Here is a 21,753-nt window from a genome sequence, read left to right on the forward strand (position 1 = left end):
GAAGGAACTGAATTGTGATGAATTCTGAGTGACAAAACGCTTTTATATACAGCCCTATCTATTTGATTTAATTCATATCTTATGGGATTTTTTGTAAATGCCGATCCACTGGGCCTAATACAGTATTTCAGTGGTTCACAGCTAATAAGCCTTGTTCCAAACTTCCAAAGATCATGATTCAAGAGTTTTATTCCCAGAAATGTACGTCACGGTTTACTGACACCGCGAGGCTGGTGGGGAACGGCAACAGGCTATAATATGTAAATAATCTAGGACATTAAACAGTCCCATTTCCACGCTGGGTCTTTTTTAGAGTGCCACAACGCTGGTCCTCTGCATATCCAGTGGTATAATTATAAAACCAATTAACTGAGAATAATTTGCCCTAATGGCAGAGCCAATAAACAAACAAACTGAGCGAGTGATTTAATGGAAGGGTGTCTTTGTGTTGCTTTGTTGCCTTGCGAGTGGCCCAAATGAGTTTAACAAGAGCTCCCTCGAGATGCTACATATACCAGAGATATGAGAGAGCATCTCCTTTTGATTTCCCCTGATCCTCGACTCCCATTAAAAACTTTTAAGAGGCATCTGTGGAGGTCGGTCGAGCACCTTACTGTACCTATAGCACTGACCATACCGGAGATGTCCGAAGTAGAGACCGGACCCGAGGCTCTTGTGTTTGCCGAGATGTTGTTGTGCGTGTTATTCCGTATCTCCCGCTGACTCGTGTATTACATTAACAAGCCACTTACTGATTGACTGAGAGCTTCTCTCCATGAGCCCTTTTAATCTACTCTGATATGAAATGCATGATTTCGCTGCAGGAGTCAGGTCTGCGGGTGGGCAATGTCTTAAACTGTAATTGAATAAGTGTAAGAATCACTGTGTCTAACGTTATCTACAAGGGTAACATAAGCAATAACGGTTCACCCTTTTTGATTGGCGCACACACAAACATACACACACTGGTTTATAGCCTACACATTGGAGCAATTGGGACCTTACATGTAAAATGTCACCCAAAATTCAAGCTTCCAGACTGTTAACAAAGTAAACTATTTTATATCTTCATGAACTAAAGATATAGAGACATATATTCATTTATATATATATATATATATATATATATATATATATATATATATATATATATATATATAAATGAATGCGTAACTGAGTTGGATCCGTGTGTGAGGATCTGGCATCTACTGTTTTGTAGCCACATGGAGTCAGTGTAGAGTCCTGATAGCAGGAATGAATGTGGTATGTAATTATTTTACAATGAATTGAGTTTCTCTTGCATTTTGCTGGCCTGATTAACTGGTTAATTAGAATAGAAAAAAACAGGTGTTTTGCTAAACCTGATAAATTAGCTTAAAAAAACTCATTTTAACTACAGACGCTATGTCACTTACTTGTATTGTCTAAGGCGGTTTGGAATACCATCGTCACATCATACTGATACTTCTGAAGGATATACAAGTATGCTTAGATTGACTATTTAGATTTACAGTATGATGAAGGAACCAGATATGGTTTCAGCTGTGAAGTTTCTTGACATTCTGTTTCACGTTATTTAAAAAATATAGATGCACAATATTGCCCAGTATTAAGTAAAGGTATGCTATTGTATTCCAATTGTATAGCCAAAGCTGTGAAATACAGTCCTTATTGTTGTAATCAATGAGTTGGAGGCAGCCCTGAAAGATATGTTGTAGTATTTTTTAGACTCCTACTTGTTTTGACTGTGATCATAGGCTTGCGTGCTTTGAAAGATGGGGAATGTCTGTAGATTAATGTAGAAACATATCAAAGTTTACTAATAACTGGCCTTTTCTTGCACATGCTCCATTGGTTGAGTTCAACATGTTTCATAAATGATTGTAGACTGTGAAATTCTCAACAGGCTTTGTCTTCAGACAGCATATAACAACATGCTGTATATGCTTTAAATTTGTCCTTGATCCAAGAACAATGGAACGATTTTTTTCCAAACAATAGTTACTTAAAGACAAAAGCTGAAGTATTGCACTGGGAGGACACGTGTTAAGCTGTAGCCATATACTCTGTTGCTATATATAAGCACATTGTGTAATTCAACTCCTCTTGGCAGCAGTTCTCAGTAGGAGAAACCACTAGCTCAGCACATTACTCTACCCAATAAACCATTATGCTTCAAACCACGAGATGGGTGGACAAGAACTGTGTGCTGAAGACAGAAAACTGCATTACAACTCCAGCCCGTGGACATATTTTCAATAGTCAAGGTTTAAAGTCTGTCATCATTTACTCATCATGTCATTCCAAACCTGTGACTTTCCCTCTTCCATAGAATACAAAGTATGAATTTTGAAAGACATTTTGGTCAGTTTGTAAATTGCTATACAAAGATTTTATATAAATTATGCATTGTGCATAAGATTTTTAAGATCATTTAATGATAGTTTTGCATCCTTTTTTAAAGCTTAAAAGTCCCGATCAGTGTAACTGCATGGAAGGAAGGAATGAGTACATTAAAATATCTCCTTTGTGTTTAACAGAAGAAAGTATTTGAGTTTGGATCAGCATTAATAAAACTTTTTGGTTGAACTAGCAATTCCTTTAAATTAGTGTTCTGCTAACATTTTAAAATATAGTATGAATAACAGTAAACCCAATTTTTACCACTGTCATAATAAATGTAATATTTATATAAAGGGGGTTTTGGACTCTCTGAAAAGTGTGTCATTGTGAGACAGGCCACTGTCTTCACTCATTATCTAAGCTGAGTTCTTGAACCTTACTAAAACCTGGCCGCTGCTCATGTATTTGTGTATGCTGTAGGGGTCCAGCTGAAAATGTGTGCATTTGAAAATTTGAAAATGAAAATGACATTTTCTACGTACTTTTCACTGGCAGGGGGAGTGATTTCAGGATAGAGAAAGAAAATGAGTGCGGGTGAAAAAAAGAAAGACAGGGAAAGAGGGGTGTTTCTAACTGGGAACAGAGCGTGCACTGTTTCAGATTACACACACACACACACACACAGTGAGAGCGAGAAAGAGAAAGAAAAGGAGAAAAAATCTCAGGGACTCCTTTCTTTTCTTGACGTTTAGTTGGGTTTATGGAGCCTGCGGGTCTGCAAAATGAAGCTCTCCGCTGTTGCGATAGTTCTCCTGACTAGGGCTTTTATTGGAGGTAAGGATGTGTGTTTATGTTGGCCTTTTAATATGCAGTGACGAAACTGGCAAAATTTCTATCAGGGGGTACATGGTCAGTGAGATGATTTTTCAGATGACTGCTTCACGTTTGTCACACATGTACAGTAACTTCCATCTTTATCTGCATACAACTATTTAAGCAAAACTTTTAAACCTCGTCGACCTAATTTTACTCTATATTTGTGTATTTTTCTCCAGTGCATATTACAAAATATGCCAGACTGCATTGTTCTGAACAATCTTAGTTAAGCAACTAGGGTTTTTTCTTTTTGTTAATGTCCAAATCTCTCTTGTGATGTGGTTTTTGAATTGAAAACAGAGCCCCGGTTGACCCCTGAGGGACTCGAGTAATTGGGACACAACATAAACACGACACAGGCTTTTAACAGCTGGATACAATCTTGTTGTCGTGTTCCCTGCTTTATCCTCTAGTTCAAAAAGGCAGACAAATGTTGTCCACCTGTAGTTTCTGTTTGGCAGAGCATATTGAGCCCAGATGCATTCAAAATATTTGACACCCTTTAATGGTCATGGATTTAGGCCAGAATAGGAGATATCACCAATGAAGCTCCAAAGAAAACTGAAGGATAAATATATGGTAAATCTAAATTAGCAATTTTCAAGTTTTCTTTTCATGATTAAAATCTTTTTTATTTCTCTTCTTTATGCACATTTAAATTATGAATGACTTTCTTGGATTTAAATCAAAATCACAGAATCAAATATACTCTATTATTTAATATAATACATTAGTAAGAATAATACAGAGAAACATGTTGTTTTTTCCCCCAGAGCTAAGTGCCGCTTTAAACGTGTCCGTCACCCCTGGGCCAACCAGCATGTGTATGGAAGGAGACAACATCACTTTGTCCTGCTTAGTGTCTCAGAGGAAGAGAAGCAGCAGCGTCCTTGTGCTTCGTTGGCTCTACTTCCCCACTCCTGAAGACGAGCACCTCGTGGTCAGGATGGGCATGAAGAAAGCCAAGTATTACGGCAACTACAGCAAGCACTTTCCCCAGACAAAGTTCCACCTGTGGGAAGAAATGGACGGACAGATCTACCGTCTGCTTATCCTGAATGTGTCCCTGGAGGATGGGGGTAACTACACCTGTAAAGTGCAGGAAATACGGAAGCACAGAAACAAGTGGAGGGCCTCGTCTAACGGGACGGGGAGCATGGAATTAAGAGGTAACTTGAGGATTTTTTAAATTAAATTATGTAAAATACATTATGTACTCAGCCATTCTGAAGGCTAATGTTGTCTCAAATGAAACACTATTTTTGTTTTAATATAAAAGCATTCACCTTTTTTATTTGTCAAATGTGCATCCTCTCATTTAGACGGGTCATTAGCTTCAGCATGTTAGTAAACTCGAGTCTAAGCACCTAAAATGTTTTATTTGATTTTTTATTTTATTTTCATTTATTGCACGTTATACAAATACTGAATCATTAATCATAAATTAAAACCACATTTGCAATGTGTTTTGGTAGTTGACACGTCTGCCATTTTGACATTTTTGTCAAGATAACTTTGTGGCTCCTCTGTTTTTGATGCACACAAAAACAGAACACTATGTACTACGAGTACAATCCGGAAGTTTGGACTCTTCAACATTCAACTCATCTGAATTGTTCTCGTGAGACATTATGGGCCTCATTTATAAAATGTTGCGTAGAAACCATCCTGCATTTGTTACGATAATTTCTCCTATGTTTGTACGTTTTTGGCTCAGAGAATGAATGTATGCACACAAAAAAAGCCTTTCAAAGTATACTCCAAATTATACAGTGCATGAACACAGACAGTTGACACATGCACACTAGAAAGTTACATTTTTGTCCAATGTATGTGCTATTTCGCTCCAGAAGTTGTGACCGATACATATGCACCTTTTTAAACTAGATTAGCTTTTTTTCTTAAGCCACCTCGCACTAGCGTGTCAACGTGGGCACTGTTGTTGCTGTGTCTTCTGTAGTTTATTGTTGTTGTTGGACCACCTCTATTATTCCTTTTGGACAAATTAATTAGTGCAACAAAAAAATGCAAGGCGCATTTGATTATGCATGCTTGTGAAAGCTTTTTATGCAAGTAAGCAATCTGGAGTATCGGCGTTTAAAACTAACCGTTCAACTCAGAGCCTTGTCACTGGTGCCAGCGAACACTGTGGTTGAGTTGGATGTGGTGTAAGAGTGATGTCTTGCCACGGTCAGGGCTAACCACACAACAGCTGTTTCCTCCAGTTCACTAATCCTTCAGTACATCTAGCACAGGGTCAATTTCAATTCCACAATTAGTGACAAGGTTCATTGTTAGCCATTTGTAAACCTCTTTTACAGAGGGGATGGTCTGTCTTTTCAGAAGATCACAAAAGAGTGACTATATCAGATTCACAGTGACATTACTCCATGTCAACGCTTCAAAGCCCTAATCCAAATAGTTTTAGAATGGTCCATAAAATGTTCAAATAATCAACAAGAAAATGAGGCGTAAACGTTCCCATTTCTCACGTTGTAGCCTTTTCTTACATGCTAGCTTCGGTGTGTTTGTAAGTCTCAGGGTTCCACCTTCCACATATATACATCATTTCCACTATAAATGTGTTTTGGGCCAACACAAACAGACCATGAGGCTGTTAATGAGAGCAACCTGGACATGCTGTGGGGACAGAGCGAGGAGGCTTGGCAAGGATGCCACTGAAAACATTTACTCTGGCTGCATTATGAGTTTTCCTATGGTGTTTGGACAGCGAGAGGTCCCCAATGCTTCAGCGTCCACTGGATTAATCGTCTGCCTGATAAACGGCAATTGCCTGATTCTAGCAACAATAAAGAGAACAAAGAAGTATTTGTTTGCACTTAAAGGGACAGTTCACTCAAAAATAAACAAAGGAGATGTTCTGAAGAATGTACTAGGGCTTTTACACTTTAAAAAACATGCAAAAACACCATAAAATATAATTCATCAACATTTTATAAAAGTATTCCATAATACTTGTGTTTTGCTGTAAATAAATCTTCTGAATTCACTTTGTGTGATCATCAATAGACTAAAATATATTTTTTTCCTCTGATAATCTTCACCTTCAATAGTTTTTGTCACGATTTTGTAAACTGGATCATTTGAATCATTTGAAAAGATCCAATTCTCTCATGAGCGTGCCAGTGAGAAGAACTAGAGCAGATGTAAAGATTTTCAGTGCATAATAAATTACATTTCAATCTGTTCCTCACGCAAAGCTATTATAGGTTTCAGAAGACTTGGAATATAGTGCAAAAGTCATATTTCTTTTTTTATGTTCCACTGAAGAAAGAAAGTCATATGGGTTTGGAATGACATGAGGGTGAGTAAATGATGACAGAGTTTTCATTTTTGGATGAACCATTTCTTTAAAGTAGCTTTGTACCATTCAAAAAGTGAAGTTATTTATTATGCTTCATCATCGGCTATGAATAACCATTGCATTTTCCTATGTATAGTTTTCTTTGTATAACTGCTGCTTTAGAAGCTAAATTCTAAAAGTAATAAGTCTGTGAAATTTCTGTATATTTAAGCAGTTTGTTTTGATAAGAGGAAAAACTGGTTTATTTTTTAAAACCACCACATAAAGTGCACATATAGCTGATGATTTATTTGAAGAAAAACACCAGCATATATCTCACTGATATAAAGATGTGGGTTTGAGGGATATAAGCAACCGAATATTACTGTAGGGTTTAGACAACCACAGATACCCCACTTTAGACTCTGAGACCAACACAAGAAAAAAAAACAAGTGAAAGAGTAAACAAACAAGAGGCAATAAGGAAGGAAAATGGAGGTCGTAGGTTGAATTAAACCGGGGAATTTGTTATGTACAACAAAACAATGTCAACTAGCTGAGATCCCCCATAAACATAGACCAAAGCAGGACCACAGAGCGGGGTTAACCACTTCAAACATCACTACAGCCACAGGGTCGGCCAGCAAATGACTTAATGCTTTTCCAAAACAAAAGCGGCACTCAAACATGCGCTGTTCCTCACCCGTTTGACTTCGGATGTAGTGTGCACTTTGTTCTCGAGTGTTATTGCACAGTGTTTCTGCGGATCTGAAAATGTGCTGAACCCTTCAGTTTAGCAGGGGTTTATAGAATGGTTTTGACTTGAAAGAAAATGCAGATCAGATGTGTAACTGTATATCTGCTGTGGACAGAGTGTCCGTTTTTATTTTTTTAAGGATTTCTCTAGAGCTCTGCTCTTGTGCCTTTCACTGCTCTAGTAATTAAGAGAATGTAACGGTGTGTCATTTTAATATTAAAAAAATACTTTCTCCTTGCTTAATATGCAGAGAGAACCATTTGTAGATTTATTTACCCTCCCATTCCGTTTCTTTAGCATCTTAACCCTTGGGTCTTTAGTGACCCGGAACGTCATTCACTATCCTCAGCTCATCCTCATATATTTTTTTCAAGTTAGACATCAACATTCTTAGTATTCCTCAATCAATTAATTATAAACTATTTAACAAGAAAAAAATATATACAATTATAAAAGAATCCTTGTTTTACCATTCATTTTTTTGTAAAAATTGTATAGGGCCACTAATGACCCGATGTGTGTAACAGTGTAAGTATAATTTACCAATTTTCCACAAAGTGGCAATATCTGATACACAATGATGAAGTGACGTTTCACTCATAGTTACCGCAGGCAGAAAACAAAATAATAGGAAGTGTCATCATCAAAACTTGAAATGGTTCAGAAAAACTGAACACAATCAAATATTATTGTCACTCTCACTTGGTGGATCTGGTTAAGGAGCTGTCAGTGATCAAAATATTGTTTTTGAAGATGTTAAAAATGATAGTTTTTAGAATATGTTTGAGGTTGCGAATATGTGCCAGATGCTGGAAAATGAGCTCAGACGAGGAAAGTGATGATGGTATGAAACATCTGCTCAAAACCATTCCAAGCTCCAAAAGGAAACAAAATATGCTTTATTTTATTCTGCTGTAATTGTTACTCTAATATCAGGAGAGTTTTATATTATAGAGAAGGTAGAGATCCATCCGTGTTGGATATAGATCCGGGTCGCTGAAGACCCGAATATGTAATAATGATTGGCAAAACATTCATGCATTTAAGGGGTAACCTGAACAACACAGCAACATTGACTCAAGCAATGGTATTGTTTTGAGGGCAGAACTATGTTTCTGGCTGACAATTGGCAGATGGAAGGAGTGTACTGGAAATTTCAAGTTTTTGTCATGCTAATGGCACACAAATAAGAAGGTTCTTGCTTACACTTTTTATTGCGTTTCATCATTCAATCGTCTACATTTTATTGAGCTCATTTGAAGTTTTAACTATCTTACAATTATCTTTGAAAGTCATTCTCTCCAACAGTGCCCTCAACATCTGCAAGCAATTTCCCCTGACCTGTTTAAAAAATGCCATGCAGCAAGCATTGAACGAAGAAAACTTAAAGAATGAATGTGAGAAAGAGTATGACTTTCCATGTATTCTCAAAAATCTGAACTTAGTTTCCCAGGTAAACAATACCAGTAATTAATAGTAGACGAAGTTATTTAAACATTGATGTAATGCATGCTGAATGTATTAATAGCTGTTTATAAGCTTTCTATGATAGATTTATTAAAGCCACATTTCTCAGGGTCAAAGGTTAAGTATTTTTAGAGGCCGCTAATGCAACTTCCTTTTAAACTAAATGTCCTTGCCTGGTCATATTGAAGCCTCATCAAGCACAACCCTGCAAAAAATATCCACAGTAAACTAGACGTTGGAGAGAATTACCGGGTTGAGACTTGACCCAAATTTTCAACAATATGATAGTACCAATAGTACTTCTGAGAACCCCGGAAATGTGAAAAGGGTCCATTGTATCTGTTAGCATTCCTTCATCTTCTAGCGTATACTCTCTTGAGTAGGTACTTATTTTGAAAAATTAATTACTCCACGACTGCTAAAAAAAATACATTCTATATAGTATGAGTGTGTGTAGTATGAATGTGATCTGGACGTACTACATTCCATGTTGTCATTATCATGTGACCTAGCTTCACTGCTATTCACAAATCCTCTCCCGTGGCCTCATGGGTTAGCAAAATGTTCATCATATGCACACTTCAGAATTGAAAGTAGTAGGTCATCCGGGTCCTTTTTGCCTACTCTTTTATGAGTACTTTGAATTCGGACATACTTCTTTTGTCACATACTGTTTTTCGCCTACTAAATAAGTATGTGATTTTGGATGCAGCCTATCTCTCCGCAGCGCTTTAGCGTATTGAGACGAATCTTGGTACTGTACATGTAATCACAAGCGTGACCTGAGGCAACATGCTGCATTTTGGCACAGCCCCACCTACTGATCAGGAGACATGAAAAATAGCTTTATTTGCTTATAACTGAACGGTTTGCCCAAAAATCATAAATATCTTTTAATTCAGTGTTTATTTGAATTAATCTGTTCTTTATAGATTCCTTGAGTCATACCAAGAACAATAATACCAAATATGCCATAGTCGGTCATTTAACTTGCTGTCTGCCATTGAAATTTTTTTTTAATAAAGCTACTTTTTCGAACACATCAACAAATTTGATGGCATGGTGCCAATCTTATTTTGAGGCTATAAATCTGCAACGCTTTGACATATTGACCTTAAACTTCATATGTGTCATTGTCTCCTCACACTGACCACACATCATCAATTTGGTAACAATGCCACCTACTGTATGTCAAAGTGATGATTGTATTTGGGATTTTGACCAAATATATTCTAAAAATGTCTTTAATTAATAATTGTTGCAGTTGCTCTGATACTCCCAGCCATGCTTGCATAACTCATCATGCCTCTCTCTCTCTTTCTCTCTCTCTCTCTCTCTCTCTCTCTCTCTCTCTCTCTCTCTCTCTCTCTCTCTCTCTTTCTCTCTCTCTCTCTCTCTCTCTCTCTCTCTCTCTCTCAATGTTTTCAGTACATCATATACCAAGCACAGGAAAAGCTGATGTCATATGGAGCATGTTTGAAGGTATGCTGTTGCCTCAATATTGTAATAAAATAGAGCTTGTTTATTGCAGTCCTGACTCCAGTGTATGCTCTCTGTCACTGATAAAGACACACATTTTGTGTGCTGGCTTGGATCAGAAGTGTTAGACAGCTTTTTGGCTAGTGTGTTACATCTCCTTCCTTCTGGTGGAGAAAGACCAAACCCAATTCAACCAAGTGTAAACCAAGTGTGCTCACAGTGTTTGGTTTATTTGTGTGGTCAGCTTTGCCCAAGCTTTTATTGGAATAAAGATTCTTCCTTGGTTCATGACACTTTACAACATTTCCACTACATTTTAAACACAAAATAAAAAACACATTATTGTGGGTGTAATTTATAGTTTTAATAACATATGTTAAAAGTAAAAAGAATGTAATACTGATTGTTGGAGAATGTTATCATTTGTTTTTTGCAGGGTTCACGCTCATTGTAATAAAGCGTTTACAGCGCATTATTTTGATCTTTTTCAGATTTGCATCTGTGTGCTGTGCTCATCTGCTCTGTCGGGCTGGTCTGTATGCTTGTCTTTGCCATGACTATCACATGTCAGCACCTACAGCACAAACGAAGACTACGAGGTGATGAGGCCCAATTATTTACCCGATACTTTAACAATACAATGTCATCAGCGCAAAAATTCATTTCAAAATGCATTTTTAAATTCAAATACTTTCCATGTTGTACAATCCTGTTTTTCTTGTTATGTCACATGGAGTATTTATTTAATTATTTATTAATTTGTTTCTAATGTTTTTGATGCTTGTTCTGTCTCCATCTAGCCAATTATTACCTTGTGAAGTGCCCAGAAAACAGGTAGACCTGGTTTACCACTGCTTTACTCTTATGTATGTATGATTGATTCTCTTAGACTAATATTGTTCTGTTTTAAATGTCCAGCTCAGGGGAGACAGTAACCAGTGTGTCCAGCTCCACTCCTGCAATGCACAGAAAAGAGAAACGACACAAACCTCAGCTCAGAGACGTCACTGAACCACTACCACCACCACGGATACCAGCTAAAGGTGCATTGAAACACCATGTACTCCCTGGGTACATATTGTGATATCAAAATGCATTAGGTATCATGAACCAACAATGAACTTTTTAATGGCGTTTAATAATATAGGTTCATATTAAATTATAAATACACTATTGCATTTATGCATTTGGCAGATGCCTTTGTCCATTGTTATTCACTTTCATTCAATATACATGAATTACTGTTAATTTAACATTTAAAACATATAAGTGAATGTAGAAATTAACATTAACCAAGGTTAATAATAGTTTTATGCTAGATATTCCATTGACTGTTACACTAGAACCTTATTGTAAAGTGTTTCCAAATGTTGAACCCTTGAAAATATATATATTTTTCATATTATGTTTTCTTTGGTTTGTTTTTTAGCACCTGTACCAAGAAAACCACGTAGAAGCAAACTTTTAAAGCCACAACCTACAAAAATGGTAGGAATGCCCACTATTATCGAATTCATTTTACATAATTATTTGCTTTCATGCTAAAACGTTAAAAAGATTAAGTGATGCCGATATGGTTTCATAATTGTCCTAAATATATATCTTGCTAAATTACTTTTATAATTTTTTTTTTATAATTAATTTTGTATGTGTAATCTTTTTATTCACAATTTTAAATTTGCATCTAACAACGCACTTTCTTTAGCCTCTCAATTGAATTTTCACAGACTAGAAACATGCAAGAGGGAAATAATGTCGCTTTCTCATAGAGCTCTATGTTCGCCACAGTTATTGCTATACCTACCTCCATTTATGGGTGTTATAATTTTATTTACTATTATTGCTTTCCAAAGCGTGATTATTTATTTAACATGCTTGATTCTTATTAGATTACTTTCCAGGGAAATAATCACAGAAATGCAGAAAAGCAGCACAAAAAAAAGAAAAGAAAATGTTTTTAGATCCAGCATTGTGTTGTGAAATCTATCCGTTATAGATCAGACATGTTTAAACTAGTGTAATTGATAGGGTATCGGAGGACATGAATATGTCTATGCTTCTGCTCTGTCACTTGCGTTGTTTGCATTCCCTTTTTTAGAAGTACTTTCTTTGACCATCTGAAATATCTGCTTATCAAGATGAAGTGCTTGTTCCTACTTGAGACTCATAGTTACATGCGTCTATGGACAATCCTAAAATGATACCTATAATTTCATGTTGTTCTGTCTGACCCGACATTCCTCAGTGAATGCTAAACGCCCCTTTTAGACCTCTGACCACATACTGTAGTGTTCATATATCTGAAACGCCCTGTTCTCTTCTCGCCCTCAAGCCAAGGGTGGTAGAGGACAGTCTGACATACGCAGAGCTGGAACTGGTGAAACCGAAGCCGGAGCTGAAAACAGACTCCACTGGATGTGCACAACTGGAGCCCAAAACACACTGCACGGGGACTGTTTATGCCCAAATACTTTTTGTGGAGAAGCAAGTGTAAATATTAAGTGTATTAATAGTGTATTATATTAAGAGTTTCATACCAAAATTATTTATGAGATTGTTTAAAATATTTTTGACCTACATACTGATGTTCTGGTATTTCACATGTACTAGTATAACTCTGTAATACAACAGCAGCATTTTCTTTTGATATATTTGGGCACATTTATGTACCTCTAGATTTAAGACCTTGCTTTCTTTAGCAAAAAAGAAAGGATTACATTATGGATTTAACTCTAAACATGCATAATTTGATTATGCAATTTTGTAAAATATGTTACAATTTTATTTTTTGCTATGTTGAAATAAAGATTTCTCCTCTAAAAGCAGAGGATGATGCAGTATGAGCTACAGAAGAGCACAAATTATTGTCTCATTTATGTCCGCTTAAACAGGCAGTCATAACGACGTATTGTGTATTAAAGCATATCAAAGACTATTTAACCCTCTGATGTAATCAGAATAATATTTATAACCTTCTTTGTTTAAGTTTACTTTCCATAACTGAAAATACGCATCAGCTGTAGTGTGTGTGTGTGTGTGTGTGTGTGTGTGTGTGTGTGTGTGTGTGTGTGTGTGTGTGTGTGTGTGTGTGTGTGTGTGTGTGTGTGTGTGTGTGTGTGTGTGTGTGTGTGTGTGTGTGTGTGTGTGTGTGTTAGATAATTTCAATTCAGCTTGACTGTGACTTTTTTTTTTTAAATGTGTTTTTACAATTACATTTTAATGCATAATATTTGTAAACAATAATTGTTATTAATAATACATATTTTTATATTTATAATTCTTTTTTAAATTATAATGTAAATTCTATATATTTTAGGGCTGTCAAATTAATTAATTTCGAATAATTGCATCTGACATAAAAGTTTGTGTTTATAGATAATTTCAATTCAAGTGTGTGTGTGTGTATAATATATCAATATTTATATGCGTGTGTATGTATGTATATAATACACACACACACACACACAGCCTATTATATAAACACAAACTTGTATGCTAGATGCGATTAATTGATTTGACAGCACTAAAAATAAATAAATGTATATTACAAATATAAACATATTTAAAATTAGAAACAGAGTAATAGGGACTAAATATATTTAGCATTATATATGTAGCATTTGCTATATAATGAGCATATAAAATTTTTTTGACAGTAATAAAATCTGTAATATTTTGTAATTCAGTAGTGCTCATAATTTATTATGTTTTATAACAGCTAAAAGCTCTATCTACATAATTAGGTTTGGACAAGTTATTATTATAAGCATGAAAGCCACTGATATGCACATCCTGTCCTCCTCTCCTGTCGTCCGTTCTTGAGTTTAGTCTGTCTCTCTCTTTCTCCATTTCTCCCACACACAACTAAGAACCAGTGACTGTGATGAACCCTTTAATGGTTACATTTATTAAAATCATACTAATTGTAATCATGCTTAATAATTAGCTTTACAGTGCATTATAATTGGGTTAGGCTACAAGATGGTTCTGCCTAGGTGCTATAATTTATTTGATTTAATTATTCAGAAGAGCCCAAATGGTTTGACATTTAATATCATAAAATCAGCGACGTATTAAAATTGAGATGGCTATTGTCTTTTCAGAAGGTCATTTGCTTCTCTTCGTGAGATATACGGTGATTATTTTCCAGTCTATTAAGCGCCTCTACTTAGCACAATTAGCCGGATGCACAAAGGTTAAAGAGAGCGACTCTCCCCCCTTCCTCTTCCTCGTGGTCACAGCGCATATTAATGAGCAGATGCAGCGTGAGAGAAGGGTGGCAGAGAGGGAGTGACAGAGCGAGATGCAGTTTCTCCTGCGCCCTCAGCTCTGGGTCTATCTGAAACATTAGCGTCAAGCGTAAACACAGCAATGCTCTTCATCAAACCCTGCCTGTGTCGTCGAATCTAAACTTACGATGACCTTCTGCTGCCCCGTTTTGTTTGCTCTGCTGGAGTTTCTGACCGGGTCTTCTCAGAGAGAGAGAGAGGCTCATCTGTGCTGTTTTGTAGGAATATGTGCAGATGTAGCAAGCTCAAAACCCAGAACAAAGCAAGAATTTTAACTGTTCTCAAGGGAGAGAAATCCACAAACACAGTTTACCACAGAGAAGCTTACATATTAGGCCATCAAAAGCTGGGCAAATTCATCTGCTCTCAATTCTGTTGTGTTTTTGAACACCCTTCCTTGACTAAATAAGGCAAAAAAAAAAAAAAAAAAAATTCACCGCTCCTAGCTGCAACTTCAGCAAAAAAAAAAAGGCCTACTTATTTAGGCCTACTCACGCTCATGTCAGATTCCAAACCCATATGCTGTTAGAAACTCCAAAAGGGTAGAATCTGAAGGATTTTACAATGCTCTTTTGTGACATATAGATGTCAGTCATATAATATTAATAATAAAAAAACAGCACAATCCATTGAACTGATCACTGTATGGGTATGAACACTTTTAACTGTGATCAGCATAAATGCAAAGTTTTTTTTTTTTTTTCATATTTTATTTTAAATGTAGGCTATGTACACTACTTTGTATTATATTACATTTGCATCAAATTACTAAAACCAGTTAACGCTGCTGTGGGGGCTAATACAGTGCTGTGGGAGTGACAGTAAAATTGACATAGGCCTATATTTCTCTCTTCTGACTGCCGTTATCAATATCTTCTATACATCTTCTCTTTTTGAAAGTGAAAACACTATTGTGGGGTTTTGCTATTTGAGTAAATGGGAACACAACAAATATATATATTTAATGTATTCTTTCATTCTCTGCTATAGAAGTTTACCCAACTATGACTTTCGCTTCTGAGAAACCCGGAAATGTGAAGGTCTCAGCCTCATTTTCATTCCTGTCAAAAATGAAATATGCAGCTAAATTATAGTCTATGATTCTGATTGGTCAATCGCGCCATCCAAAGGTCCTGGCACTTACGAATATTCACTGTTAGCTACTTGTCCATAGCAAACGCTAAAACCGCCACTATTTTCATGTCTCTCAGTGTACACTTCGAGAAATATGACTGTTAATATGACTGTTTTGTATAAGCTATATATATATATATATATATATATATATATATATATATATATATATATATATATATATATTAGGGCTGTCAAAAGATTAATCACGATTAATCACATCCAAAATAAAAGTTTGTGTTTACATAATGTGTGTGTGTACTGTGTATAATTATTTATATATATAAAAACACACACAATCATGTATATATTTAAGAAAAATTGGTTATATTTATATATAACATATTTATATATAAATTATATAAATGTATATACAGTATATAAATGCAAATATTTCTTAAATATATACATGAATGTGTGTGTATTTATACATAATTATTATACACAGTACACACACATAATTATATTATGCAAACACAGACTTTTATTTGGATGTGATTAATTGTGATTAATCTTTTGACAGCCCATATAGATATAGATATATATATATATATATATATATATATATATATACATACATAGTATAGCATAGTAAAACATAGTATAGCCTACTAGTATACATAGCATCTTACTGCATGAATACAGCGGACAATAAGATTTCTTTATTTTATGCATTTTGAGAGCAAGTATACATTACATTAAATCCAATCACAGTGGAGATATAACCTCATGAAATGGTTTATCTCAGATTCCCACCCCTGTTTTCTTTATGGCCCGACCCCCATCGCTGGATTATTCATGCTGCTTAATGATGACTATTAGGAGAAGACAGTCTCCAAAGGTTGGAGGGGAGCAACAATTAGCCCTCTTCCCCAGAGAGGGAAGTGGAGCGTGGCCTGGTGGGAGTTCCCAGTAATCACAGCTCTTTCCCTGCTGTCCGCCTGCCTGAGAGATCCAGACTCAGACTCACTCGTGTGCCAAAGAGACCCTTAATACACAGCAGTTACATCTGGACAGCGGAAGACCAGAAGTTATTCTATTCAACAAGTTAGCTTGTATATAGTCTAATACACAGTATATAATATAATAAAGACATTTATAACATATAATTATAAAAATAAGTATACTAAACAATTATACGTAAAGCATTTCCAGGGTCCACATTGCAATTTTGTTGTACAAGCTTGTTGTTCTGCATGCAGTGACCCATAATCTTAAACTTAATGGACATCTGTGTTGATTCTATGAATTTAACTACTCCAGTAGCCCTGACAACTACCAAAAACATTACATCAACTGCTGGATGCTGCCAGGGGACCACATGCACAAACGGACAATTCACAGAAAGCTTATATTCGCTAGCATTTGTATATAATAAACATGCTCGCTCATTCATTAAGGATGTCAGAAAACACAGGCTGTTATTAATCGTGGCTGCAAGCAAACAGAAGCGTCATTCAAGGTCATGACTAAATGATGCCATTCAAATCATAAGATTCATTAATATTCCTGGCATCTTCAGCAGATGATGTTACACATTTACACTTTATGCGTTTGAAGACATCTGAGAAATTAATCAGATAAAATATGCATTAGTGGGTTAAATAGATATATTCTAAACCTGTAAACCTGATGATAAAAGGAGCAATTGTTGCCAAAACAAGGCGTACTGCTGGAATGAGGTTTGGTACGGGCGAGTAAAAACATGCTTGAACAGTACAAACATGTTTTCCGAACCAAACAACAAATCATTTTACTTTACAGTCCTTTACCACACTGCAAAAACAAAATATTCCACAGTTAAATTGTGTAAAAAATTGTTCCTGGCCCACAAAACCAGTCACATGGAGCAATTTTGTGAAATTGAGATTTATACATCATATGCAAGCTGAATAAATAAACTTTCAATTGATGTGTGGTTTGTTAGGATAGGACAATATTTTGCCTAGATAACTACAGTGCTATGCATAAGTTTAGACACCCATGCTAAAGTTGACTAAAAAGAGGAATAAAAAATCATCTTTTGGAAATTGAACTTAATGCCTTAATTTAAAAAAATAGGAAAAATCCAACCTTTAAGGACACCAATTTTCTTTGTGAATGAATAATGTATCGTAAATAAATAAATTTTCTTCCTTAAAATACAGGGTGCATAAGTTTGGACACCCCTATGTTAAATTCCCATAGAGGCAGGCAGATTTTTATTTTTAAAGGCCAGTTACTTCATGGATCCAGGAAACTCTGCATCCTGATAAAGTTCCCTTGGCCTTTGGAATTAAAATAGCCCCACATCATCACACACCCTTCACCATACCTGGAGATTGGCATGGTTTTATTTCAGTTAGCCTAACAGCTGGTTTGATTTGCATTGAGAGATGATCTTATGAAAAGTACTCCATGCCAATCTCCAGGTATGGTGAAGGGTGTGTGATGATGTGGGGCTATTTTAATTCCAAAGGCCAAGGGAACTTTATCAGGATGCAGAGTTTCCTGGATCCATGAAGTAACTGGCCTTTAAAAATAAAAATCTGCCTGCCTCTATGGGAATTTAACATAGGGTTGTCCAAACTTATGCACCCTGTATTTTAAGGAAGAAAATTTATTTATTTACGATACATTATTCATTCACAAAGAAAATTGGTGTCCTTAAAGGTTGGATTTTTCCTATTTTTTTAAATTAAGGCATTAAGTTCAATTTCCAAAAGATGATTTTTTATTCCTCTTTTTAGTCAACTTTAGCATGGGTGTCTAAACTTATGCATAGCACTGTATTTGAAAATCTGGAATCCGAGGGTGCAAAAAAATCTAAACATTGAGAAAATCACCTTTAAAGTTGTCCATTTATGTTTGCGATTGTGCTGCATTCACTCAAAAATAAATGTTTTATACATTTACGGTAGGAAATTTACTAAATATCTTCATGGAACATGATCTTTACTTAATATCCAAATGATTTTTGGCATAAAAAAAAATGTTTGACCCATACAATGTATTGTTGGCTATTGCCACAAATATACCCGTGCGACATGTGACTGGTTTTGTGATTCAGGGTCACAACTGTAAAAGTTTGGGTCAGTAAAAAAAAAAAAAAAATCTATATTTTTACTGATCAAAATTGATCAAAAGTCAAATAAATTCTGTTCTTTCACACATTCTATTAAATCACAGAATTTTTAATAAAATGTATCACAATTTTCAGAAAAATATTAAACAGCACAACTGTTTCCAACATTGATCAGAAATTTTTAAGGAACACCTAAATAGCATATTCAAACGTTTTAAAAAATATATAACACTGGAAAGTGTTAGCAACTATACAGTCTATGGTTAGCAATAATAATCCTTTACACAGATAAAACAGCATATCACTGTTGTTTCCTATATGCCATAATCTTGTGGCATTTATTTCAGAATTCCCCAGATCATGGAATGCGTGTAAATGCAGCTTTACAAATCCGCACCCTCTATGACGGGAACCTGGGGCACATCGCCAATGGAAACACTGACTCTAATTGGCTGAAGAGGGTTGATTCAGCCCTTTAACAGTAGCCAGAGATAGCAGGACCACATAATGAGTAAACAATTTTGATTTAATTACAGATTGTTTAATTCAACTAATAAAATAATCTTGATATACAGTATATACTGTATGGTTCCAGCATTAAAAAACAGCGAGTAAGCAGAACCCTGCTGCTTTACAAAGTACACATATCCATTCAGTATGTCCATCAGTGTAATTTTAAGCCAAAATATGAAACGGCACACAAGCGAATGGCTTTGAAACTCCAGCACACCGGTGTTTATAAAATAAACATTACTTTGGCTTTCTGAGAGTCCAGCGAGAGAAAGAGAGCTACTATACAATAAAACCGATACACCAAATGGGCCTATTTTTTTTATTTTGTTCTTAAATGGCATCATCTTTCATTTCTTAAATAAGCAGTGTTGTGTTTCCGGCCCTGGCCAGCGAGCCTCACCCAGTCCAAGAAAGAATGCGTCATCCCTGTAATTCACCAGACCCAGAGTGGGTCTCCTGAAGTCAGCAGTCCTGCTGGAAGTGGTGAGAGCAAAGTGCATGCGTATGCAGCTCTTAAGCTGGACTCTCCGCTGGCATTCAGCTGCAGTTACTGCCGACTTTAACGCTGACTGACGGAGGATTGATCGATCCTAGCTCTCGCAGGACCAGACGTACACCCTGCCCCAGGCATCACCTACCAGCAGCGTGCCGTGCGTTCTGAAACCACATTCATTCAAATGATATCTTCAGAAGAATATTGACTTTAATCCTGCACTGAATCATTTCAAAAAGGAGAGCTTTCAGACCACATTTTGGTCGGAGAGACCGGCCTTTGGTCAATACCTGGATATGCCCAGAGCCGTAATCGCAGGGTTATTTTTGCAGCGTCGCCGAGAGACGGCCTGGTTGCGGTTTAACTCTCGACAGAGCACCAGGTGTCTTTCCCACTTCCACGAGGTGCTGTCTAAGAAAAGCAAAAGCAAGAGTGAGATATGAGACAGAGATTATTTATGGTCAGCATGTTGCTAAATTGAGAGAAATACATCTAATATAAAGCCTTCACTGTTACAACGAGTTCCCCCAATTTAATTTAAACGTGTTGATACTTACACGCGCTGACGCTGTGCTGTAACCAATGTGTACCAAATTGGATTTGGTTATTATTGCTTTCTAAATTGCATGCCTACATCAGCAAAATTGCTCATCAGTGTTTACAGGCTGTATGTTTAATAACTTTGCCCCATAATTCCTCGCAGCTAGCCCTAATGCGTCGCACAAAACGGTAGATCATTATGAACTTTTCTTGCGGATCGCTCAAAACCGAACCTCCGGCTGAGTGTCTGCACTATCACACTTAAGAACACGCGTAATCCGATTTTTACGGCATTTTTGAAGGATGTCTGGTATTTGGTCTGGCTATTTAATTTCAAACATTACTTGTGTATTAGAAAATAACGATTCTCGTGACGTCACAAAGTACATTGTTTTCCAATATTCTGAGCGAGCTCCTGTTATTTCATGCTGGCCATTAAAGAAGCTTGTGGGTTATACCGCTCCTATGGCCGGAGGCGAGAGCAAAAGCGCATATTCACGCTCTTGTTCAATTCTGCACTTAAGGTGAAGTGTATTAGTGTTACCTGCTTCCTCAGGAGCTGACGACAAAACATGCCCTTGAGACACCGAGCACTCCTCATGTCCAGGTAATTGTACTCTAGTATATTCAGTCTTCCATATCTGGAACAGAACCACACGGTTAATGAAAAAAAGAGGGGAAAAAATCGAATGCAATTGAAGCTATATTCATAAATCAAATCTGCCGGCCATTGATGTCGCAGGTCCAGGCTCCAATTGATGCCTAATTTAAGAAGCATTTTGATTTAATAACTGCTCTTACCTCATCTAAACTGAGCACATGTAACTATTAATGCTTCAGTGGGACTCCTCAGCCAAGCCTGTGAGCCCCATTTCAATATCCCAGTTACCATATTTTAATATTTTTTCAGCTATATTACCTGACTATTAAGCAGGAAACACTACAGGAAAGATTTATTGCTTAAACAAAGGTGTAGTCTTTGGAGAAGACTTCTCATTTAAAGGCTCTCATTATAAAGCTCGCTACGCCCCATCATCTTTCAGTCAGAGGCTTCGGAGGAGCATTGAAAAGGCCCGTACCCGGACGATGCCATCGGCGCAGCCGGTGATGATCACGTTGCGAGAGTCCCACTCGTACTTCTGTGTGAAACAGCAGCACAGAATGTTTCCGTCGGGCCAACAGGACGGGTTTACGGATGCCAGCAGCTGCCCCTTCATGGTCCACAGGTACAAATGGGTCCCGGCACATGACACAATCTCACCCTGAGAGAGACAGAAAGGCCATTAATGATGCACATATCAGGCAATGTACTGTTCCAAAGTTTAGGGGCTTTTAAAATAAATGCATACTTTTATTCGCCAAGGATGCGTTAAATTGATCAAAAGTGACAGTAAGGACTTTTACTTTGTTACAAATCTTTTTTTTCAAAATAAATGCTGTTCTTTTGAACTTTCTTTTTATTAAATAATCCTGAAAAAAAAGTATCATGGTTTT

The 21,753-nt window shown here is 36.4% G+C and overlaps 2 protein-coding genes across 3 annotated transcripts in view; one reads left to right on the top strand and one right to left on the bottom strand.

Annotated features, from left to right (window-relative positions):
- The first annotated feature begins 2,989 nt into the window (after window positions 1-2,989).
- Window positions 2,990-13,069, top strand: vstm4a (V-set and transmembrane domain containing 4a). 2 transcript variants are annotated; one of them, XM_079636064.1, is made up of 8 exons: window positions 2,990-3,177; window positions 3,993-4,388; window positions 10,176-10,229; window positions 10,718-10,825; window positions 11,027-11,060; window positions 11,145-11,269; window positions 11,656-11,714; window positions 12,559-13,069. In XM_079636064.1, the coding sequence occupies exons 1-8, from the start codon at window positions 3,126-3,128 to the stop codon at window positions 12,718-12,720; spliced, it is 990 nt and encodes a 329-aa protein (XP_079492190.1). In that variant the 5' UTR covers window positions 2,990-3,125; the 3' UTR covers window positions 12,721-13,069. The 2 variants fall into 2 exon arrangements, with proteins under 2 accessions (XP_079492190.1, XP_079492191.1); XM_079636065.1 differs by lacking the exon at window positions 2,990-3,177 and adding an exon at window positions 3,520-3,798.
- A 5,734-nt stretch (window positions 13,070-18,803) lies between these two features.
- Window positions 18,804-21,753, bottom strand: part of wdfy4 (WDFY family member 4) — a 45,695-nt gene continuing 42,745 nt past the window's right edge. The window contains exons 59-62 of the mRNA XM_079635892.1: window positions 21,339-21,521; window positions 20,804-20,900; window positions 20,010-20,130; window positions 18,804-19,883 (exon numbers count right to left, since the gene is read on the bottom strand). Of these exons, the coding sequence (XP_079492018.1) occupies window positions 19,817-19,883; window positions 20,010-20,130; window positions 20,804-20,900; window positions 21,339-21,521 (468 nt within the window). The 3' untranslated portion in view covers window positions 18,804-19,816. The remainder of the gene's footprint in view (window positions 19,884-20,009; window positions 20,131-20,803; window positions 20,901-21,338; window positions 21,522-21,753) is intronic.

Source organism: Phoxinus phoxinus (genome assembly GCF_949152265.1).
Source record: "Phoxinus phoxinus genome assembly, chromosome: 14".
Classification (NCBI taxonomy): Eukaryota; Metazoa; Chordata; class Actinopteri; order Cypriniformes; family Leuciscidae; genus Phoxinus; species Phoxinus phoxinus.